This window comes from Eupeodes corollae, chromosome 3 (genome assembly GCF_945859685.1).
Source record: "Eupeodes corollae chromosome 3, idEupCoro1.1, whole genome shotgun sequence".
Lineage (NCBI taxonomy): Eukaryota > Metazoa > Arthropoda > Insecta > Diptera > Syrphidae > Eupeodes > Eupeodes corollae.
The window spans coordinates 104,434,704-104,461,139 of NC_079149.1; the positions used below are offsets into that span (position 1 = coordinate 104,434,704).

A 26,436-nucleotide genomic window follows, 5' to 3' on the forward strand; every position below is an offset into this window, starting at 1 on the left:
TCAAGGTTTGTTAAAAAAAAGAAAAGGAAACCAATAATATTTTGTTAAATATAAATTAAGCTAAATAAAAGGTTTTTGAATAAGACTTTTCATTTTAAAGCTGCCATCTTTTAACATTTGAGAAGCAAATAAATAAATTAATAAGGTCGCGCGACAGTCCATGTAGAACCAGGGGCTAGTGACTTACAACTCTCAACCATCCCTGTGTGCGAGTACTGTTGGCAGACCTACAGTTTATATACCGAATCCAAACTGCTAATTTGAGAAAGCACTTTTTCATGACAAGAATTACCCTTGGAGGATTTGTCAATTCCTAGCAAGAGGCAGGTACCCGTGAAAAAAAAAAACATTTGACAAGTAAAAACTGAATTATTAATACAAATTAAATCGTGCACGCTTGAACAAAGCGTTGACATTTTATTAATTTACTACGAAAATAGCAAACATTTTGCAGGAACAGTTCGCAAAACTAAAGCACTTTTGGGATGTTAAACATTTTATCGGCTGGCAATAGAGAATTAAGTGTTAAACTTCAGCTATTTTTAAGGGAGTATATTCCCTTGACAGCTGAGAATATTCATCTTATAGTCTGTAGTTTCGATAAAAATATAGATTTATTGATTCTTGGTTGATCTTAGAAGTTTGCCACTCAACATACGACGTTAAACCGTATTTTGAATATTTACAAGATCTTAAGAATATGTAAATGGTCTGATGAATGTGAATTGAATACAAGAACTCACGCCCTACTAATTATGTTCTATAAATGCACAAAACTGAAGACGTTTCATTGAACCTCGGACTGTACGGTAATAAGGTATTTGTTGCTCGGAAAATAATGCAAAAAATGAACTTTGCAACACAAGTTTCCTTAGCCCTTTGATATCTTTTGACTTAATAAATTCAGTATTTTCTTTGAAGCCAGGTGAAGTATAAGTTCAATACGAGTACTTCAATCAATTAATGACCAAAAAAATAGAATTGATGTAGTTATCGCGGACATAAAAAGGATATGGTGCTGCAACCATAGCAGGAGCGACCATTTGTCTGATATTGATTTCCATTGTTAATAGCTATTCTTCCCCCTTTATGATTTTTTTAAAACATCAATTGATTCTTTAAAAATTCCTTATATTTTAATAACCAATTGAAAATCTCTGTACAAAAGTAATGACCAGACAACCAAATAAAACCCCAACGGTTTGCAAACAAAAATTATATGTTTGCTTTTTCCACCACCTTAACGTTAGTCTCGATTTAAGTTTTATACATGTTAATTTCATTCATTCATTTGAAAAATTTGTATTTCCTTTTTTATTTCTCTTAATTATTAAGTATCTTTTGGTTTCATAACAACCTTTCAGCATTCATACCAAAATCCAGACCAGACATAATAAAACTTTATAAACTCGGTAATGAGGCCAAATTAAATTGAGAAGGACTTTACTCTGCAATGCAAAATCTACCCCTACATTTTCAATTAACCCTGCATTCATAATTGATAACCATCATCTCCAATCATCATCGTTTTATTAATACTTACTCATACAGAAATATTAAAATTGAAGAAATATAAAACCTCAATTACAACAAAGCACTTAACAATTAGTCGACACACAAATAGAAATCAATTTCTATTCAATTTCTTTTCATTCATTTATTATAACCTTCAATGATGTATTATATAGGCAATAGGTAGGTCTAGGTAGAAGCTACATACCTAGGCATAAAAATAGTTACAGTACAAATGGCAATCTTTTAAATGGATGGATGTACATTGTATACATATCAAGTACTGGATGAAGTCCTTTTAAGTTCTATATAAGTATAGCCAACTAAGTATTCAGACGGTAATGCTTTTAATTGGCAACTGGTAAGTAATGGAATTCTGCAGCTGAAAAATTAACAATGCAGTTTTATGATAAAACATAATAATATTCATCACATTTAAACCATTATGTGTTAAAATTAAAATGGAGCATTAAAAGTGGAAGAAGCTTAATATTTTTAAGCTGATTAAATGCAACATCTAAGATGCAAATTATCAAAATTTTCAGCCATAAATTTTACTTTGGTGAGAGAAATATAACGAAATAATTATACCCTACTTCAATTATCACTCATAAATAGCATTTATTCTGATAGCGGAAATTTAAAGGATTTCTGAAACATGTAGTTGGAATTTAGGAACTGTGTATGTTTGTCATGTGTTACGTAGGTAGGTGTGAATAGAAATTCTTTGATACACAAAGCTATAGAATGCGCTTTTCACAATTTTATAATTCTTAACCAATCCCGCGATGTTAGAAAACTTTATTTTAATTGACATATAATTATCTAAAAAAAGCACCAATATTTACATTGAAACTTCTTAAGGTTCAACCCAATCCTTTAAGTTTCGTTAAAGTGTCAAAGCAATATTTATGATTATTGAGAAATGTTCGATGGAAATATTTTATTATTATAGAAAGTATGCGGTATAGTTAAATCAATAACTCCGAAACTGTGTATTTATTCTAATAGCCCAATTGAATACGTTCATAATATACATAAAGGTGTTGTCAAGCAGTAGAATACTAAACAAATTTTACATCGACACATGAATTTCGCACCACGAATTTAGAAATAAGATGGTGTCCTAAAAGACTTGAACAATACAATAGTCAGAAAGATTTTTGTGTTGGTAATAAAATTGCACTTTTCCAGTGATTTTTGTGGCCTTCAAAATTAATATGTCGCGTCAGGGTTTTGAGTTATTGCTTTAAGGTATTTTGAAACCATTTAAATTTATGAAGTAGTTTTTTTTGTTAGTAAATTCCGTCCCTTTCTTCAATATTCAGCATAAATGTTCAAATGATTTGATATTCGAAAATTTTTTATAAGTTATTAAATCTCACCTGCCTTACGAAAATCCGAAAGAAACGCTAAACCATTTATGCCAATATCATTTTGAACAAAAAAAGTCAAAACGGTTTAAAAACAAGAGGCTGGGATGCGACCCACACTCATAACTTCCCATCCCGTCGTTCTTTTTGTCTTCCTTTAAAGTTTGTAGGTTTAAGTTGTTAGGTTAAAAAAGTTTTCAGTTAAATTATTCTTAAAAATTTTAAAATTAACAACAATATTTTTCATATAAAAAAATAGTTTAGTTTGAAAATCTAGTTTTGTTAAATAGATTTTTAGTCGAAAACTAATTTTTAACAAGTTTAGTAGAATTTCTTAACTTTTTACAAAATGGATGAATGAAATTAATTTGAGAGATATCAAGGACCGAACATCAATGTTTACCAAATTAGCGTACTATTTCTTGTAGATTTAATTTTTTATAAAAAAAAACTGAATGTCGAAAACAATATTTTCTGTGAAATACAAAAAAAATTTAATACAATATTTTAAATTTTTCAAAAGCTATTTGAGTCGAAAGTAAATTTTTAAAAAGTTTTAGTATTGTTTTTTTTTAGGTTTTTATTTTTTGTAAAAAACTGTCAATTAGATTTTTTTTTAAATTTTGCTGAATGATGAAAACAATACTATCGATAAAATTAGTTTAAAGATAATAGCTCAAAGTTTTGAAAAAATATTTGTGTAGGAATTAAATTTTTACCAACTTTTCTTAATTTTTTTGTTTAGGTTTTTTTTTTGTAAAAAAGCTGTCTCTTAGATTTTTCTCAAAACATTTCCAAATGGTGCAAACAATATTCCTTACAAGTGAAAATCTGTTTTAAGCCATTATCTCAAAATTTTAAAGTGATATTTGTGTGGAAATTCAATTTTTACAAACTTATTTTAAATTTTATTTTAAATTTTTATTTTTTATAAAAAAAACTATCCATTCAATTTTTCTAAAAATTGTACAGTATGTTGAAAACAATATTTCTTATAAGATACAATATATTTAAAGCCAAAATCTCAAGTTTTTGAAAAAATATTTGAGTCGAAATTCCCTTTTACCAACTGTGACAACTTTTTTTCTTTTCGTTGTACAAAATTATTTTGGAGATGAAATCATTTTTTATTCGTAACATTTTCGAGGTGACAAATTTTTTTTACAGTTTTTCGATTTATAAAAAAAGCGTTAATTGGATTTTTTTTTAAATATGTTATTTTAGTTTCACGTTACAATATATAATATAAAATTTAATTCAAGTTTTTACCGTCATTGGTTCGTAAGATATTTAGAGTTAACCAAAATGTTCACCTTATGAACTGCTATGGTAAAAAAAACAACCACGCAATGTTCTTAAGAGCCCTTTCTGCATCTTTCCACATTGTTACCTGTATAACAGAATTTATTTGAAGTCGATATTTACACTGGTTCTTGAAATATGAACGACGAAAAAAGTCTCCCAAACGTACGGATGTGCGAACGTACGTACACACGAAGGAGCAGATATATCTCTAAGATTTTTTTATTTAGATTCTAGGCACCTTCAGAACCGTGGGGCAATGTCAAAAGTTTCATTTCGAAAAATCGGACTATCTTACTATGTGAAGGTAAAAGTTAAGTCAAAAACGTAAACAATTAAAGTAAGTTGAAGGTTTTATCAAAACTCCATAGCGAATCAAATAAAGACTAATAACTAATAAGAATTTTCAGTAACTAAGTAAGATAATTAAATGATTTAAATTGTATCTAAAAGATAAAGATTTTAAGTTTCATCTAACAAATAAAAATACCGTTTTTGGTTGTTTTTACCATTTTTAAAGGGGTATGTTTTGAAAACCTGATGTGATAGACAAATTTAAAATCAAGATTCGAATTAAGGACATCTTAATTATTAAAAAAAAAAAGTATTGTTTTGTTTGCGAGACCGAAAAAAATAACATAATTTTGTCGACCATTGTAATATGTCGATGCAATTTTTTTAACATTTTTCATTGAATTTGTAAAAGATAAAATTCATTAAAAACACTTTGTGGTTTTGAATTTGTTGTCTATTTAATTGATATTGATTTTGAGCATTGATGTACTCTTTGGAATTTTCTTCTTTCTTTTTTGAGTCTTTGCTTTATTTTTATTAAATATTTCCATTCTATTGTTGTCAACTTTTTTTCTGAATGCACCAAAAGCTTGTGAAGGTCAAAAGAATAAAAAAAAAATATTTTTAAGAATATATCAATTCCCAAAAGAAAAATGTATTCAGTTCTTTGGTTTAAAAAGTAAAGGTGATAATGATGACACAAGGATTCAATGAAATTTTAACAGATTGTTTTACAAAAAGAAATACTTAAAGTGAATTAAATTAATATCTACAATCTTTTGATTGGAGTCATTAAATGTTGAAATCAAAGCAAAATGCTGACATCTCTTAAGACTCTGTTAAATTCACTCGTTTGTGTAAGGTTACTATGCCAAATGTTTGATGTAAAGACTTTTGGGTGGCCGTGAGGCTCCATATTGGTGAAAGGTGTTAAAAATTTAAATCATGTGCAGGAATAACTAAAAATAATGCTACTGTAACCCTGGTATTGACAAACCGTCAGATTTGTATATTTCTCTTCGATTTTTGCAGTTATGCAGTTAAGAAAGAAAGTTAAACTGTATTTTGCATATTTGCATACACACTTAGGCCTTAACGCTTTTAAGGAATAGATAAATCAAGAAATCAAGTCAGTGGATCAACTACCGAAGTATGAAAAATTGTTGCGGGAATGTGCTATAAAGGAACGAAACAATAAGAACTTTGAAAGAAAATTTTCCTTTCCGTGTTAGAATTTAAAAAGGTGATCACAGTTGGCCACATAGATCTTTTGACTTAAAAGAGCTGGTCTTTTTTCTTTGGGGCCATTTGAAATTTAAGACGCTGTGTGGTCGTTCGAGCAGATTTCCCTGGGTTGAGATTGTGGTCAAGGTAAGGGTTGCTGGCTTATAAGGAGTTGGATAAGTTTTTTCTCTAAAAGCCAATGAGACATAATTATGCATTTCATGAGAAATAATTATGCATTGTAAGATCAAAGTCAATGCTTCATATTTATTTACGTATTCACTTTCTAGGTTTAAATTAAGAGCTATAGACTTCGTCCGCTAAGAACTATCTAAAGATTTTGGAAGAGGTTTTAATATTGTAAATTGTTTTTAATTTATAAAAAGAATAACGAAACATGACTTATAAGAATTATAAAAGCCTGATAGTTACTAGATTGTCAAAGTTATGATTTACTCTACGAATACAAAAGTATCTAGTAAAAACTACATTACGAAAGATTATAGAATATAAGGTCATCTCAGTCTGCACTTCTTAATAATCAAGCTCAAGATTCTGGTTTTATTTTTTTATTTGTTTCATACATCAATGAATCCGAAACGATTTCATTAGCATGATTAGGTAGGTATATGTATTTACGGTATACAAATGCTAAATGAAAAACTTGTGACCCGAAAGAAAAATAACAAACAGAAAAAAAATCAATTTCCTTCTTCTAAGAGTACCTATATACAATTGCACTAGTACCACATTGCAGCTCCTCCATCATCATAGAATCCTCAAGCTCACTCTGATTTTTTCTGTCTTTGGGCATAAGTTCCAAATGAATAAATTGCAGTTCAACAGGGTTAAACAAAATTTATACACAAGAGTGAGAGATAGCAAATTAATATGTCTACACTGAGGGAAAATATTAGAAATGAAAGTGAAATACAAAAATCAATTTTTTCGATATTAAAGATATTAGTGAACAAATTCCTGAAAAGGTAGGACTAAAACAAAAATGTGGCTATTTAGGTCAAATGTTGGGTTTTCGATAAAAAGATTAATTTTGAATATCGAGCTATATGGGCAGTTTCCACTTTTGAAGCTATAACTTTCTGGCAGTTGACAAGTAAGAACAACCTCATTGCTAAAAATTTAATGCAACACGCTTCAATAACGTATTCAAGTTGTAAAAATTTTCAAAAACGATAATTTGGGCCACAAAATCAATAAAACGATTGTAATATCAAAAAGAAAAGTTTGTTTATCGTTTTATTTCTCTAAAAGGTGATTAAAACTGGTAATGGAGGTTTTACATTCCTTTTGACTTTTTTTTCTTTATTGCCACATGAAAGATGATGTTCATGCCAATGCTCTATAATTCAATAACTTAAAAATGGAATTTTTGAAATAATCGTATTTTCTTAATATTTAAAAGAAACCTCTTAGTGGAATACTCTGTTGTACATAAAGACATATCTTTCAAACTTTCAAAAATTACAGAAACATTTTTGAAATGCATTTTTTTGAGTGTACTAAGAATTGTCTGTGCATTATAACTATACATCATATTATACCTTCCTTTGTGAAGAATATTTTTTCTATTCAAACATACAACCTGCATTAAACTAGACAAAAAAAATCTCATAGCTTTTAATTAGCCAACAACGTCTTCATTATCCTTTTATGCGTCTATCTTCCGCTTTTATAACTTCTTCATTTTTTTGTTAACGTATATCAGTATTGCAGGTATATATATGTATACCTGTACACACAAAAAGTTATTAGAATATTTAACCTGAACTCCTGGAACATTGAAACTTATTCCATGACACATAGAATTATTAAGAAGAGAAAGGAAGAAAGTGAGTTCATATACCGCACCGCATATGCTCCTCTATGTTCATGTTCAAACTTATACCCTTAAGGTATACAATGTACATATTATGTATGTATGTATACCATAAAGTAGAATAACATTTCTGTCTAATCGTTTGCAATCGAAATCCTTTTAAACCAAATCCTTTTGCTGTATACATAACTCTATAAATGTATATTAACATTGGTATGTACATAAAAGAGGTATTATGCAAAGAGGGCGGAGAGAGTCTTGTTTTTTGAGAAAAAAGGTGATTCATTTTGAAAATCTGGGCTGAAAATCGATATTTTAGCGTTTGGCAGTTTTATTTTCTTAGGTGCATGCATGTTAAGTTAAAGACTTAGAACTTGGAGAAATAAAATAATAAAAACAAGGTTCTAAGGTTTGTTCTTGTTTTCTTTCTTTTACATATATAATTTTTACTAGAAATATATAAATCTTCTAACACGCGATAGACTATGTTTTAATAATCAAGTAAAAGGTTGGCATAGAAATCTATGCAAATTAAATGAGATCACAATGAGGTCGGAAGGAGTACCTGTATATATGGTAAAAAAGGATTTTTATTCAGGAAGAAATTCCTAAAAACCCAAAATTAACCATTTAATTTGCATTCAGCTACTTAGTTTCATAACTGCTACCTATGTGTATAACAAGTGTCTTTACAGTAAAAGATCTAATAAGCGGATAGTTTAGTGGCATATTTTGCAACCATATATGAGATAACTTGGAACTTAAGAAATTTATATACAAATTAATATTTTACAGCAGAAATCATATTATACAAACTCAGCATAAGGCTTTATACCGAAGTTTTCACTTCGATGAAACTTGAAAACACTAAACTAATTTTTGAGTTGTTTTTTTTTTTTTTTAATGCTAGAATTCAAAATAAAATCTTAAATATCGAAGATATTGTTTCTAAAAGTGTAATGTAACTGTCCAATAATAAATGATAACAATTGAGATTCAGACTCTGCTGAAAATTTAGTTCCTTAAAATATTAAATTTCATTAAAAAAATGTTCTCAATTATTTATGTCCCGATTTTTGTAGACGCAACATCTTATTCACGATAATCCCATAATCAATCACAAAATCCTTGAATTAATTCCAATGTTAATACTCTTCTATGAAGTACTAGAGAAATTTGAAAAGAATAACTTTCAGATTTTGAAAACATGCTTCTGATGAAAGTAGAGATTTTACTGTAGAGATACGCATGGGAGGTATTCTAATTAATAGTTTAAGTGAATAAGACATGAAACTATGTGTTAATTAATAGAATAAATTACGGTTGCACATAACACGTAGAAAGGATCAGGAAGGATATATTATATATGTATGTACAATTTTGTTTTTGGAAAATACAGAAAATATTCCAAACATTAAAAATGAATGCAATAATGAAAATTATGAATTTTGTGGGATGATTTCTCGAAATTTGTGCGTACATACTTTGTATTTTAAATAGCAACATTTTTGAATCGGAATCTTATTTTTGTAAATTTCTTTTTTTGTTTTGGAATCAAGTGTTAATTTTGTTAGTTCTGAGTGTTTGTGTTCGAGTGTTCTGTTTTTTTTTTTTTTTTTTTTTTTAATAAAAGAATAGCAGAGGAAAAATATTGTTGAAAATCAATTTTTACCAACTTTTATTAATTTTTGTTAAGGTTTTTAATTGTAAGAAAACAGTCAATTCGATTTTTCTCAAAATTTTACTTTACGTTGAATATAATATTTTTTAAAAGATAAAATAAGTTTAAAGCCAATGTCTAAAACTTTTGAAAAGTTATTTGAGTCGAAATTAAAATTTAAACAACTTTGAGTAATGTTTTTTTTAGGTTTTAATTATTTATAAAAAAAACCTGTCTATTCGATTTTTCTCAAAGTTGTATCAGATGTCAAAAACATTATTCTTCGTTGCAAAAAATGGTTTTGGAGATAAAATCATATTTTGGTCGTAAAATTTTAGAGGTGACAATTTTGTTTTTAGTTTTTTTGATTTTAAAAAAACCGTTAAGGGGATTTTTAAAAAAATATACTTGTTTTGTATTACGTTACAATATATAATATACAATTTAATTCAAGTCTCTAGCGTCATTGGTTCATGAGATATTAAGGGTTAACCAAAATGTTCACCTTTTTTTCAAACTGCTGTGGTAAAAAAAAACACCCACGCAATTTTCTTGAGAGCCCTTTCTGCATCTTTCTGCCTTATTATCTATATAACAAAATTTATTTGAAGTCGATAGCTCTTCTGGTTCTTGAGCTATGGAGGAAAAAAACGTCGCGAACGTACGGACGTACAAACGTACGTACACACACACGCACAGACATCTTTCTAAAAATATTTTTTTTTCGACTCTAGGGACCTTGAAACATCGAGAAATGTCAAAAATCGGACCCATTACAATAACTTCCTACGGGAAGTTTAAAATCAAGGTCTAAGAGCGGATGTTGTTGTACATAAGTTTATCATATTCTGAAGAAAGAAAACAAATTTTGTGGAACAGAAATTTTCGAAGTAGGAATTTAACGACCAAAAAGGAATGTGTGTCGTTCATTTTTATAAGGATTGTCAAATTTTAACTTACAGTCGAAAATAACTGAACTACAAACCTTAATTAAAATTATGAACAACATCTAACATATATTAACAAATATTTCAATGAAATCAGCATTCCATTTTAAATAAAATGCAGGATTGGGCCACACGAACTTGCACATGTATCCAATGTGTATAATTAAAAATATTATCTGTATTTTGAGATTTAAAATTGTACCTTAACTTTATTGAAATCAGTTGATTAGTTCCTTACCACCCTTCTGGAGGGATTAAAAAATATTTTTTTTATTTGTATTATTTATTATTTGTATCGAGAATACTGTTATTTTTAGTCTTAATAAAATAGATAAAAAAACACTAGTTTTAATACGTGCTTTAGTAACCATCTTATTATATGAATGCCTCTTTCTTTCAATTGTTGTAATTTTTAACGTTTTTTCGAGAATTATTTTAAGTTATTGCGTCTCTAAATTTAGTTTATTTTATATTTGAATACAATTCATTTTTTGTTTAGTCAAGAAAATTATAAACAAAATTTTCGACTCAAATTTAAACTTAATTAATTTTATACAAATTATTATTTTTAACTCTTGATAACTTAAACTTTTGGCTGCTAAAAATAATATTAAATCAGTTTGAAGTCAGCAAAATACAGATTAATGAAATTGTTGATTGTTTCGTTCAATGATAGTTTGGCTGATTGGCTCTTTTTATTTTAACAGTTTTAAACTCAAAAATATCAGATATTATCAGTTTTAAGCTCAAAGATATAGTCCTTACAATATTTTTTTTACAGAACGGCCTTAATTGCATTATTATTCACTAACAAGTTTTAAAGTCATTTAAGAAAAAAGGGTTTTTAATGTTTATATAGGTTAAGTAAGGTTGATGAGCTGGCGATTGATCGATCATGCCACACTTAGATCAATGTAGATCAATTGTGAAACTCTGAAGTATTGAACTTCCCCAAGAGAAAAAGAAAAAAGAGGCCACACTGATAACTTCCCATCCCGTCTGTCGATTTGTCTTGCTTAAAAGTTTGTCTATATGTACTCGTATCAATTTTAACCAAATTTGCGCACTATTTTTTGTAGATTTTATTTTTTATGAAAAATAGGACTGTTGGATTTTTATATAAAAATTACTGAGTATCGAAAACAATATTTTCTGTGAAATAAAATAAGTTTCAAGCCAATATTTTTAAGTTTTGAAAAGCTATTTGAGTCGAAAGTAAATTTTTACGAAGTTTTAGTATTGTTTTTTTTAGAGTTTTATTTTTTGTAAAAAAAACTGTCAATTCGATTGTTTAAAAATTTTACCAAATGTTGAAAACAATATTTCTTATGAGATAAAATTACTTTGAAGCCAATATTTAAATTTTTGAAATGATACTTGAGTCGAAAATCAATTTTTACCAACTTTTATACATTTTTTTTAGGCTTTTATTTTTTGTGAAAAAACTGTCAATTCGATTTTTTTCAAACTTTAATTGTATGTTGACAACAAGATTTTTTGAAAGATAAAAGTAAATTAAAGCCAATATCTCAAAGTTTTGAAAAGATATTCGAGTCGAAAATCAATTTTTACCAACTTTTATAAATTTTTTGTAAAAAAACTGTCAATTCGATTTTTCTCAACATTTTTCAAAATGTTGAAAACAATATTTCTTATAAGATAAAATAAGCTTGAAACCTAAATTTCAAGTTTTTGAAAAGATATTTAAATCGATATTCAATTTTTACGAACTTTGAGTAATGTTTTTTTTTAGATTTTTATTTTTTATAAAAAAAACTGTCAATTAGATTTTTCTCAACATTTTATCAGATGTCAAAAACATTATTCTTCGTTGCAAAATTGTTTTAGAGATGAAATCATATTTCAGTCGTAAAATTTTGGAGGTGACAAATTTTTTTTTTCAGTTTTATTGATATTAAAAAAAACCGTTATATTGATTTTTTTTCAAAAAATATACTTGTTTGGTATTATGTTACAATATATTATATAAAATTTAATTCAAGTCTTTTTTGGTTCGTAAGATATTTAGGTTTAACCAAAATGTTCACCTTTTTTTCAAACTGCTATGGTAAAAAAACCACCCACGCAATTTTCTTGAGAGCCCTTTCTGCATCTTTCTGTTTTATTATCTATATAACAAAATTAATTTGAAGTCGATATCTCTTCTGGTTCTTGAGCTATGGACGACGAAAAAACGTCGCGAACTTATGGACGTACAAACGTACGTACACACGCACGCACAGACATCTTTCTAAAAATCTTTTATTTCGACTCTAGGGACCTTGAAACGTCGGGAAATGTCAAAATTTTCAATTTGACAAATCGGACCCATTACAATAACTTCCTATGGGAAGTTAATAATTCAAACCTATGGCTATGGCTGACTAATCTTTTAGAAGTTTTGATATAACCTAATGGGTTGTTTTCTGGAATGTCTTCCAGTTCTTTAAGATTTACGAAAAAGTGATTGCTTTTTTAATTACGTTAGAAGGGTAAAAGGTAATCTATAAAGCTTTTTACTAAGTTTAGTTAACTTTAGTTTGGATCTATATAATTTTTTTAAATACAATATTTTTTTAAAAGAGAAGATTTGGAATAAACTTAAATTAATCAAAGAAAAATAAAAGTGATTAGCTTTGTATTCCAAACAAATCGCCTGTAATAATTTGTGGTGTTTGAGTAGCAATTAAAAATAAAAAATGTTCTTCTTACCACGTTCAATAAGCATCTTGATGGATTTTTTAATGAGGTATGGATCAAAAACTGAAAAAAAAAACAAAAATAAAAAACAAAATGAATAAAACCAAAAATTAGATATGAAATCATAAAATGAAATACAAATTTTTGTTAAACATTATAAGCACTGTTAAAATAAATACAGTAAATAATCTTTTTTAGTAAAATGCAATTAGACAAAGAAACTTATGTTGCAGTGAAATAAATTATCTAATCTAATTTATACTCAACGAAATAATAGAAAATTAGAATAAAAATGCTTAAATTATTTGTTACTATAATAAATAATTTTTTTTATTTTCTGTGTTTTTCATAATATCTAAACAAACAAATATTGATAACACTTAAATTTACTACTTGAAAGTATATGATCATAATTATTAAAATGTTAAATGTAATAATTTGTAACACAGACAAATAAATATAAACAAAAATGTATAGAAATGCATATGATCGCCGAAAGCCTATGCTTTCCTATTCGGGCAAATATTTTGTTTCAAACAATTTTAATTAATGTTGTGATCTTGATCTTCTACACTCGACACAATCAAATGGCGTATGCAAATTTATAGGAACCAAAAAATGAAGAACAGAATGCCGGCTCGGCTAGATTATTTTATTAATTGTATTCACATATGTATGTACATAAGTAGACATTTTTTTTATAAATATCAGTTCTTCATATTTTCGAAAAAAATGTTCACAAATAAAATGTAAGTGCAGGGGAATTTTGAAAATAGTTTTTATATTTTAAAACTATGTACATATTAAGGTATTTTCATTATTCTTTAAAATAAATCGGGGGGAATCGGGGAAAATTACATTCGGGGAGTGCATTTGAGACTTAGGGAAATTGATGATCCTTCTTAGAACTTCAACTTCGAGTTAAATTGTCACATTCATGAACTCACTTTCGATATAAATCTGTCAAATAATTTCAACAATATCAGTTACATCATACAAAATCTATCAATTGCATGAAGTTTGTTGAAATTCAGATTGAGAGAAAGTATTTCGCCAGAAAATGTCTCAGATGATCCATCGAAATCCAAATACATTTTTTATTGAATAATTTCCTAGAATCGTTCAAGGTGTACCGTGATAAAAAAGATTTTCCATAAAAGAAAAAAAAAATTTGCTTACAACAAACTTTTCGGAAACTACATACATTATGTAGGTACCTACGCCTTTATCCTTTTACACACATTCATACATAAATTTGTATACGGGTATGTTTATGTAAATGAGTACGTACACGTACAGCAATTTAACTTGAACTATGCGCTTTACTACGAGTTATTTTCATCATCCCACAAAGAGCAAACTAAGCATTTTATCAATAGAATAGAGCAAGCAAAATGTGCTTGCGTTGCACATTACACATTGCACATGCACTTGCACCTGTCATCATTAAAACAACAACAAAGAACTGAAAGATAAAAACACCTTCAAATAAAAATAAACATCACACATCCTAAAAATATATAATACGAAATGAATAAAACAAAAATAAAAACAAACAACATACAACATACAATTCGTCCTATATTAGAACAATAGTAGAGTGTAAAACAAAAAGAGCAGGGGAAGTCCTTCAAAAAAAATAAATATATATATATTTGTACTAAACTTAACAAAACAATTGCTTATATTGTATAGAAAACGATTTGGCTAGAGGTCGAATCATCATCGCCTAATGCTATTCAAACTTATACACCTTTTATATCTTTTCTCCTCATAATGAAACAGATGGCCTAAAGGTACAAGTACCTACATATATACTTTTAACCATATGTTGCCTTTTTTAATTCTTTAGTGGTCTTTATTGAAATTACCTATTTCGAATATTTTGTGCGATGAAATGGAGATAAATACAATACATTACTTTATATGAAAGCCAATAACAATAATTGGATTAAGATTTTTCAAGAACCAGGGTTCGGATATAAATAAGGTTTTGATGTATAGATAGTTATGGTTTTCCCAAAACGAACCTCAAACGAGACAGAGAGTATATAGACGAAACCGAACCAATTCTTATGGTAGACCACAATCTTTTCACTAAAATTCCGCACAACCTCAAAGATAAGGGAAATTGAAAATTAAACTACAAAGTTAATTATGTAGACGAGAAGCAAACCGCAGCATTAAATTCGATGGCCAAATGAGACAACTGATATATTTTATTTGCTTTCTTGTTTTATATTTATTTTTTATAAAAAAATTACATTTTATTTTTATAAATATTTCGTAAGATTATGCCTTATTTTTTAAAAAGATAAACAGTAGGAACCCTAAAATTGCTTTTTTGTACTAAACCGAGTTTCTTGTTTGTATTTAATACCGTAAAAAAAGTATAAAGCTACTTAAAAAGTTTTTTTTTTTTTAGCTATGGTTATGTTACTGTGAAAAGTCTGATATATTTTTTCTTGTTTGTATTTAATACCGTAAAAAAGGTATAAAAGTAAATGTCTGATATTTAATTTTATGAAGGAAGTACAGTCGGTTATTATTTGGATGGTAAACTAAAGCTAACTAAATAGCTAAACTTTCAGAAATGTCTCCATTAAAAAATTACACTAGTCGACAAAATTATATTATTTTTCTTTTGCACAAACAAAATAATACTTTTTTAAAGGATTAGGACTAACATTTTTCTATCACATCAATTTTTTAAAATACGACTTTTTATAAACACTAGACACAACCAAAAACGGAGTGTTCAGGGCTATGTTAAAACACAACACATCCCGTATAGCAATAAAATGTATGATGATTTTGCAAAGTACAAATCTTTATCTTTAAAATACAGATTAAATCATTTTAGTATCTCATCACTCAGTTTTCATAATTTCTCATTAGTTATGAGATGATTTATGGGTCTTCATTTCACTCTATATGAAGTTTTGAAAAACATTGAATTTCATTAATTTATGTTTCTAAATAATTTGTTTTCGTAATACTGATTTCAACATAATTTGTATACTCGTTTTTTTTTCATTATACTCAAAAACTTGATGTTATATCCTAAAGATTGCGAATTTGTAATAAGACCTAATATTGATTTTATGCCGTTTTGCGTTTTTATGCTGAGAATTATTTTAGCATAATTGCTGTAGTGTACTCGAGACTTTCAATTAATGAGAATTTTTTGATAATCAGTAAGTTACTGAGCATCTCTAACGGAATATTGAAGCAGGGAGTTGTATATTTGGATATTCATCGCGAATTTTCTTGCAAATGAATTTACATAGCCTCAAAAACCCTGATAGGTATACGATTTTGTTTTCGAATAATTACTCGTAAAGGTTGTATCTTAAAAACCTGACGAGATAGATTGATTTTGAAGTCGGATTCAAACTGAAGGGAAAAATATAATTTGATTGCCAACTACATTACAATTGTCATTAAAAAAAGAAAATGTAGTATGTGTTAATAGGGAAGATAATAAATAAAGCACCAAAAATTCTTTTAATAATCATCAATTATTTTTCCTTCGGAAAATGAACCATAAATTTAATAATTTTAATTGTGTGTACGATTTTTTTAAATCTATCCTATTATATACATAAATGTTTCAAAATGAACGTTTTTCAGCATTTAAGTGTATCCATACATAAATAACTTTTTGTTTTAAAAGTAGATTTTTTAAATAAAAATTGTTTAAAAAAAAGAAATTGAAATAAAAATTAATTTTTGATATTGATAATGATTTTTTTGAGTAGGGTTTTTGATATGAAATTTAAAATCTTAAAAAGCTGATTTAAATAGAGGTTGGGATTAGAACCAACCTAATAAATTCTGATTGATGCCTTATAACTTGCACCAGATATTTTTTTAAATGAGCTTAATAGTTAAGTTAAGTTTTACCAGTAATCAGAATTATTATTTATTACAAGCCCATTTTGCCTTAATTGACCGAAAGAATTGTATGCTCTTTCTAAAATATTTTAGTTGAAAAATTATTTAAACCGAATATTTAGTAATACTTTTGTTTTTCAATTTTCTACAAAACTTTTTTCCACTTTTTTGAAATGTTTATGCGTTACATAGCTGAATTAGCCTTTAAAAATATTCGAGATGTAAGACATCTTTGTTCAGTTTGTTTCGTTAATACAATAGTTTTCGTACGATAAGGTTTATTTTTTATTTACCTATTCTGGCCAACACTGGATTTAAAACGTTCAAGGTGCTTGCTCTCTCTAAGCAGATCGCATATAAGCTCGATAATAGGTGTCATAACCGGACACTGTCTAATAGGAAAGCACGCCACAAGACTAGGCGTATTCTCAAATGACTTTTGCAGAAGCTGTATGGACGAGGAAGAGGAAGAAACGGTTATTCATCTTCTCTGCACATGTCCTGCTCTAGCTCGAAAACTCAAGAATTACCTAGGAGAATTCTTCTTTAACGATCTAAACGATCTATATCATATCGGTATAATCAGGCTCTCACGTTTCGAAAGGGACTCAAGCTGGTTCCATTGAGCTTAGGAGGAAGCCTCAAGATTCATGTGGTATCACAATGTGCCATTAAACTGGCCTCTGTGTATCCGTTTCCATCTTGGACAGCCACTATAAAATATCCTAACCTACCTTTTCTGCAATAAATGTTATTATTCATGAAATATTTACAAATAAGACAATATTAATTACAACTGGATATTTTGGCACGTAATTTCGTCACATTTTGATGGTATTTTTTGTAAAACAGAAAAATAATATTTAGAATTTTAATTCGCACCGATTACAATAACTTTAACGTGCATGTAAATAAATTAAACTATGAAGTAAGCTGATTGAAAGGTTCTATTTAAATAAAAAGAATTAATTTTACTTTGAAATTTGAAACTAAGATCAAAAAACGATTTATTTTAATAAGGCTTGATTTACCAGTTTTAAATTGATTAGTAATCTTTTAAAAACGAAAGAAATCACACATACATACTTATTTCTCTATAAAATAATAATTAAAATGTTGTTAAATAATATTTGAAATTTTATAATATAACAACTATCGATCTTTTTTTCTGGAAGCAGTAAGAATGATGCTCACAATCGGTTTAAAGATCTTAATAAAGAATTCTTGAAATTACGAAAAATCATAAGTCCTAGAAAATTTCATAAAAAGTATATGATGCTGATAGCTTCGAAGCCCATTTAGCCGATTTAGTTTTCCATTACCATAATAAAGGGCACAACTTTCTCTTAACAATATACATAATCTTCTCAAAATAAAACCTCTTATTGGGAAAACCTGTTTTAATTTTTAAACTACAGCAAAGTTAATTAAAAACAAAATATCGTACTATTCAAAATTCTCGTGCGAGTGGGTTTAAGAATTTGTCCATTTGAGACAGTTTTTTTTAAGTTAAGATTTTAGTATTTATAATAAAATGATTATTACCTAAGAACAAACATACAAGAAAAAGTGGCTATTAATTCAGTAAATTAAATGTGTGCCTACATAAATAAAGAATGTCACTTTATGAAAAACACTTATTTTAAAATAGAAAAATTCTCGTAAAACCGACAAAAAATAGAATCCATTGAAATACAATAATTATATAGGTACAATACCCAAATCACCAAAGTATTTTGTTTTATTAAACATTTTGTGGTCGTTCTTAAAATAAATAGGCACTTATAAGCTTCGGTAATAAAATGTTTATTAAAATCTCTAAATTCTTGTTGTATATGGTTACTTAAATTGACAATGAGTTTAAAAAGAATCACATACAACTTACAGCTGCTATTAAGTATCTTTTGACTAAATAGCTTTAAAGTTAAAAGGATCTATATCTTATAACGTGATATTTTGTATTAACTTTTTTCTGAATCATCAATACTAAAGAAATATAAAAAAAATGTACCAAAAGTGTGCCGAACCCTGTTAGTTACTCATATGTACCTACTTCAATCCCATCAGTAGAGAAACCCTCACCAAACAACGAAAAACGATATTTAAATAATAGATTCATTAAATCCTCCGTTAGCTGTGTAAAAATTCCAATAATAATAGATAGTTATCCCCTCACAATCCATCTCGTGTTGAGATACATGAATAATTCGAGTCGAGTTCAGATTCAGATTCAGATACACACAATAGATAGATAGGGTAGGTAGGTAGGCAACGAGTTATAGGTAGAAAATAAGGTATAGATTTCTTAGATACAATTTTTACACCAAAAGTATTATGACTATACTGGAGTGGAGTCCTTTTCTTTTTATTCATTCGACGTCGACATCGACATTATGAAATCCTTGTGGGTATGAATGGAAACACACAAATACTATTACACAGAACAAAAAACAACAAAAATCCCATGACAAATATACGAAGTATCTATGTACTGTACCAACAAACCTCCCTTTTACCAACATACCTATAGGAAAGTTCCAAAAAAAAAGAAAAGAAGATAAAATGAAATCAGTAATTTATTCAAAAAAGATAGATACTTACAAAAAAAATTAAATCCGCCGACGACCTTGAAGATGTGTGAATAAAGAACGCGGAACTTTTTGTTGTTTTACTTTAATTATTTTGTTTTTTTTTGCTTAAAACTTATTTATTTTTTATTTTTGTTTAATTATTAAAAATCACAGATAATTATATTTATTTTTATTTCATAAACTTCCGAATGTGTTGATGTTATATTTCTATTTCTTATTTTTCTTGTATATTGTTGATGATCACTTCTTGTAAAATATAAACATATTTGAAATTAAAATTAAATTTGAATAATTAATTAATATATATCTTTCGCAGTGGGTAGGCCTTTTGGAGGAGACGGGAGGCGGCGCGTGTAGTATTTTCGCAAAAAGTTAAATTTATAATTTTTTTTGTTAATATTTTTTTTTTTTAATTTAATTAAATTTTATTTAATTTTTTGTTTGTTTGTATGTTTCGTGTTGGTATTTTCGTTTTGGTTTTCTTAAGGCGAAATTACCGAACAACCGACACAACTCAAATCGGGGTTGACAGGATACAAGAGTGCTCCGGTTGAGTCAGCAAAAGTAGTTGTACGTACACGAGTAGTGGCAGATCAGAGCAGAACAACAGGGGTTGAGAGCCTCCAGGCTGGTGTTGATGATGATAATAATGATTATGATGAATTTGATGATAGTTGCGGGTTGTGTGATGCGGATTCGAACTTTAAGTTGGGGCCCCCCAGACCACCTCCACCGGCCGTCCCCAGGTGAAAATAACTTTTACTTTGAAATTTCTTTAACTTTTAATTTGGCGATGATTTTTGTTTTAAAAATAATTCACAATGATGAAGGAAGCGAAGGATTGGTTTTTTTTATATTTTCTCGCTTGTTGGTGGAAATGGAAAATCCTTCTAACGAGCAGTGTGCACTAATTTTGACTTATTTTATTTTTTCACCGATTGTATAAGAGAGTGTGTACTGGTGGTGAGCGGTGGCGGCGAAGACTTCAGCAGCCAGCAAAAGCAACAAAAGCTATATAAGTATGATGAAAAAGATACAGAAACAGAATTCAGATACCTTGATGGTGGGTTTCTGTTCTGGATTTCGAAATTGCAGCGCAGCAAACTATAGATATGAATCACACATACACACTGCGGGAAGTGTGTGTGAATGTGTGTGTTTTAATTTTTTGTTTGTGGTGTGTGTGCTGGACCAATTTTTTTTTTAAGCAAAAAAGGAAAATTGTTTTTTTTTTTCAATGAATAATTTTTGAAAGAACAAAAAGATATAAAATATAAATTTTTTAAAAAGTCGAGCGCGACGTTAAAAAAGTTGATTAAACGCTTTAATTGGTATCCGGAATTTTTCCTTCGTCTAGAGGAAGTCCTTAAAAAATCGGATTTTTTTTGGATTTTTCTATCGACGGTTTTGTTTTTTTCTGCGGTTTTGGATTTAAAGAGATTTTCGACGAACCGAATTAACGCGTTTTTTTTGTTATCTTGACAAATTTAAAAGAAAATTTAATAATATTTTACACTTCTTCTTCAAAGAATATTTTCTTTTTTATTTTAAGTTGATGTGGTCTGCCTGTGCCTATTTAAATTCTCTCTTTTAAGGATGAATTTAATGTTGGTAGACCTATTCGTTGACTTAAATTGAACTGACTGAATGTTTGGCAAGGAGCAGATGATACACGAAGCAGTTGGCCAAACCGTTTTCATGCGAAAGAAAGAATATTTTTTGTTCTTGGGCTCGGTATCGGTAGCGGTAGCGGTATCGGTATAGCCGTATCCGTATGTCGTCGTGTAGTCGAGTCGTATCTAGAAAGTACAAATTCAAAGTGTGTGTTTTATTTGTTGTTTCGTACCTTCTTTTATTTGCTTGCGCTCGAGATACACTCGGTTTGTTTCTCTTTAACATTCATGTTGAGTTGTTGGAATATTAGGGATATATTCATTTTCCATTTTATACCCCTACTTTTGCCTTCTGCTGCGCTGAAAAGTCTTCTGACTTCTGAGTATCTGAGTTTATGAGTTTCTGAGTCTGAGCTCTGCTGGCTGATGAGGAGAAAACTGTAACATGTGTGACAGTGACTGTGGCTGTAGGATGTAGCCTGTGCTCAGTGCTGTGCGGTGTTTTCATTTTCAGCTGTTTCACCGTTCAGTTCAGATATAAGCCAATGGAACTCGCTCGAACTACCTTAGAATTGAGTATAGTAAAAAGCAAAAGAGTATCTACAAGATACAAGATACAAATATAAATCGGAAAGGGCGGAAAAACTGCACAAGAAAAAATTGAGAATAAAACAACAACCACTGCTGTTATGCTATTTTGTGGGGCTGTCTGTGGCTTTGCTTTCATGGATGGATGTAGATACTCGTAGAAAAATATGACATCAAGTTAAGGGGTGAACATTGTTGTAATAAATAAAATTCAAGGGGAAAATAATGTGTGTACTCCGTGTAGTGTAGGTACTATTTGTACTTGTACTTGCTTTGCAAAATTTCGCAATATGTGAGCTGTGCGCTGGCTGTGGTACTATGATGAGATGGCCTCTCTTTAGGCTTTAGGGTAAATAACGATGAAATTGTCGGGAAAAGTGATTTTGGTTGCTTAGCGCATAACCTGTTACAAGGTCTGTCATGTGCGCCATGTGCATCATGGACAAGGTCGTTTGGGAATTCGTGTTAAAAGTTCATAGTACCTACTAAGTATAGGTATTCTAAGAGATCTAGGAAAGGTAGAGAAATGATCGGATATTGAAGGATATTTCCATGGTTGATATGACTAATTTTCATTCAAAAAACAAATTTGAATGTGGTAAAATAATTTTACGTGATTAGATTGTATATCTGATGGGATAGAGAGTAATATTTAATAATTTGAGATTAACTGATTATGCGAGCTTTCATAAGTAATTCGTAACATGAAAGTACTAGTATTTGTAAATGTTTTTATAAAATCTGTGTTTTTTGAAATTTGCATGTCATGTGGTTGGATTTGATTATTATTTTAATGATTTTTTTTGCATAATTGCTTAACTATGTACTTTCAAAATGGTATCAGTAACATGGTTGATATAATGGCAGCGATTGGAATTGAATCTTTAAAATGCTGTATTGTCTTCTATTTCGAATGTTCACTATACAACACTAAAATGTAATTATTCTTCATTATATTATTTCTGTGGTTAGATTGCAATTTCGGCAAAATTCGGGAGAACAGAATTATTTAGCATCAACTTTTCCGTCAAAATCAAAATTAGAATTTCTATAGGTTGATTATGGGATTCGCGGCGAATAGTTTTGCTAGAGAGTTTGACATTTTTCAATTATTGCTTTCGACTTCTTCGTTTTAAATTCAACCAATTAATGTCATAATGTTTGGTGGCGAGTTGAAATCCGACTGATTTTTTGTATTCACTGTTCGATTCCTTGGATTCTTTCTTGATTGCTTTCATGCGAGCTAGCTTTGTTTTAATTTTCTTACAATTTATGCACAATCCAAAATAAAATATAAAATTTTGAATAAATTACCGCATATTTCCTGAATTCAATCAAAACAAAACAAAATTTGTGAAAAGCTGTCAATTCACTGGAATATAGAAAGAAAAAGTCAAACCAAAAGTGTCAAATCACTGGAAAATAGAAAGAACTATTCTCGCTTCGCCGCGAATTCGTTAATAAGGAAATACGACGAGAGTTTTGAAAGGTTGAATTGAAAACGATCCGCCACAAACTTCATAATCAGGCCCCTGTTTTATCTCTGTCCTGTGTTTTTTTAGTCCAATTTTGTAGAATTTGATACACATGAACTCATAATGTGGGTTTCTACGATAGAAATATATTGCACAAGAATAATTGCTTCAATTGAAATAGATCCATTTTTTCGTTTTCATTTGCCTTCATTTAAACCAGAAGAAAAGGTAGTTATAATTCATTCCCTCCATTAGTATCGAGGTTTTATTCAAAAACTAGAACCATTTCTCTTTTGTGTAACTTAATAGTGCACACGTTGCATTGCTTCTATTTTTGATATACTTGTAATTAAACAAACTATTAGGATAGATATACTTTCCTGTCCTTTTTTTGAAGCTACCATAACTAGTCTAATAATCAAATCTACGTTCCTTGTTTCTATTGGATGCAGTAAATTAGTTAGGTTTTATCTTACACAAAACCGGCTTCTTTCTTGAAGCTGTCAAAACAAAACTATAATTTCTTAATTTTAATATTTTTATCTGACTCATTAAAGTGGGGAGATTTGTTGAAAAGGGGTATTGCAATTCCCGACTGCCGAAAAAGATATGTAGATCACTTTTTTATTTTCGACATTGTGCGTCTAAAAACCAATTATTTTTAATTACATTTTATATAATTGTCGGGTATAGATTTGGCTAAGCTTAAGAACCGTTTTAAGTTAGTTAAATTCATAAGAAACTTATCTTAGATTTGTTTAGTGGATTTTAACCCATTTATTTGTAAATATGTTCTTGACAATTTTCAAGATGTTCTTCACAGAACGAGAAAACTTAAATGTAATTGGGCTGGACACATATTTGGGACGTCAGATGGTCGATGGATCAAAATAACAACAGAGTGGAATCTAAAATTACAAGAAAAGGAGTTTAATGCAATTAAAGAGGTGTAGAGATGAACTACAATCTATCTGTCCAGATTACTGGAGAGAAGCGTTACATCGAAGAAAGTGTAAGACAAAGGAGGAGGCTCATTTAACAATAAATTGACAATTTTAACTGCCCGACAAATATTGTTCTGCTCTTTCATATTAATGCAGAGTGGGTCACTTAGTCATTTTCTAAATTATAAGCTTTTTGACTCAGACAGCTGTTTCCAGCTGTTGAAATGAAAAATCTAACAATTCCTTAAGCTTGTAGTAACATGAATTTGGACGTTATCTTCAATCCAATCCATCGTTTAAGAACGAAATTCCCCAGGCGTGAATGCGCTACTTTCTCAAAATAAAGGTTAAAAAGAAATTAATGTATTAAGAATGTTAGTTAAATAATAAAAGTATAAGTTATTGTAATGGGTCCGATTTGTCAAATTGAAAATTTTGACATTTCTCGACGTTTCAAGGTCCCTAGAGTCGAAATAAAAGATTTTTAGAAAGATGTCTGTGCGTGCGTGTGTACGTACGTTCGTTTTTTCGTCCTCCATAGCTCAAGAACCAGAAGAGATATCAACTTCAAATAAATTTTGTTATATAGATAATAAGGCAGAAAGATGCAGAAAGGGCTCTCAAGAAAATTGCGTGGGTGGTTTTTTTACCATAGCAGTTTGAAAAAAAGGTGAAAATTTTGGTTAACCCTAAATATCTTACGAACCAAAAACGCTAGAGACTTGAATTACATTTTATATAATATATTGTAACATGATACCAAACAGGTAAATTATTTGAAAAAAAATCAATATAACGGTTTTTTTCTAAATCAATAAAACTGAAAAAAAAAATTTGTCACCTCCAAAATTTTACAAATTTTACGACTGAAATATGATTTCATCTCTAAAACAATTCGGTGCAACGAAAAATAATGTTTTTGACATCTGATAGAATTTGAGAAAAATCGAATTGACAGTTTTTTTTTATAAAAAATAAAAATCTAAAAAAACATTACTCAAAGTTCGTAAAACTTGAATATCGATTGAAATATCTTTTCAAAAACTTGAAATTTAGGCTTCAAGCTTATTTTATCTTATAAGAAATATTGTTTTCAACATTTTGAAAAATGTTGAGAAAAATCGAATTGACAGTTTTCTTGCAAAAAATAAAAACCTAAAAACCAAATTAATAAAAGTTGGTAAAAATTGATTTCCGGCTCAAATATCTTTTCAAAACTTTGAGATAAGAGCTTCTTACTAGTTTTTTCTTATAAGAAATATTGTTTTCAACATTAGGACAATTTTATAAAAAAAATTGAATTGACAGTTTTTTTACAAAAAAATAAAAACCTAAAAATAAATGTATAAAAGTTGGTAAAAATTGATTTTCGACTCAAATATCACTTCAAAAATTTTAAAACTAATTTTATCTTAGGAGAAATATTGTTTTCAACATTTGGTAAAATTTTTAAAAAATTCGAATTGACAGTTTTTTTACCAAAAATAAAACTCTAAAAAAAAAAACAATACTAAAATTTGGTAAAAATTTACTTTCGGCTCAAACTTATTTTATTTCACAGAAAATATTGTTTTCAATATTCATTAATTTTTATATGAAAATCCAACAGTCCGTTTTTTCATAAAAAATAAAATCTACAAAAAATAGTACGCAAATTTGGTAAAAATTGATACGAGTACATATAGACAAACTTTTAAGCAAGACAAATCGACAGACGGGATAGAAAGTTATCAGTGTGGATCTCATCCCAGCCTCTTTTTAAATTTATCATCGGTCCAAAAATAATTTTAAAGTAAATGAAACCCTTAGCCAAAGGTTTCGCATTACGAGCAGTTAGTAGGTGTAATATCCAGCAACAGAATGTCTTTGCTTAAACTTAAGCACAGTTTAAAATAATAACCAACCTCTAATTATTTTTAATCGTAATTACCGGCCGTTAAAATCCCACATTACCTTATATGTTGCTAATGTTTAATGAGTCAAACTCACTTCGATCCCTATTTAAACCATCAGACAATCTCTTTTTCCTTCATACGTTTTGCACATCGCCCTTTTTTTGATTACAAAGAAAAACATATTCAAAAACCATAGATACAGATATACCTGTTTATATATTATTCTACCGTTCAGCAAAAATATATCTACATTCTACATGTGGGTAGGTACGTAATGTACATAGCTGTAGATATAAAATGAAAAGACGGAACTGACAAAATCAAAAGAAAGAAAAACTATACGAGTATAGCTATTGCAGAAAACACAACAATAAAAACGTCCTTCCTGTGATATTTTTCAACTCATGCGCACTGTTTTATAATGAAATCTGCATTGAAATTTCCAAGTACAGTTAGTGTGCAAAAACATTATTTTTACAACAACACCAGAATCAGTACCAGTCTACCGTTACAAGTTACAACACAACTCATTCTCTGGTTCCCATGCTACAGCTTCTCTCAATTTTACACTTGGTTTTGGTTTT

General features: G+C 28.7%; 1 protein-coding gene across 1 annotated transcript in view; it reads right to left on the minus strand.

The window, feature by feature from the left end:
- LOC129951208 (uncharacterized) overlaps positions 1-21,132 on the minus strand; it is a 40,192-nt gene extending 19,060 nt beyond the window's left edge. The window contains exons 1-2 of the mRNA XM_056063249.1: positions 19,348-21,132; positions 12,862-12,912 (exon numbers count right to left, since the gene is read on the minus strand). Of these exons, the coding sequence (XP_055919224.1) occupies positions 12,862-12,877 (16 nt within the window). The 5' untranslated portion in view covers positions 12,878-12,912; positions 19,348-21,132. The remainder of the gene's footprint in view (positions 1-12,861; positions 12,913-19,347) is intronic.
- Between the last annotated feature and the right edge of the window lie 5,304 nt (positions 21,133-26,436).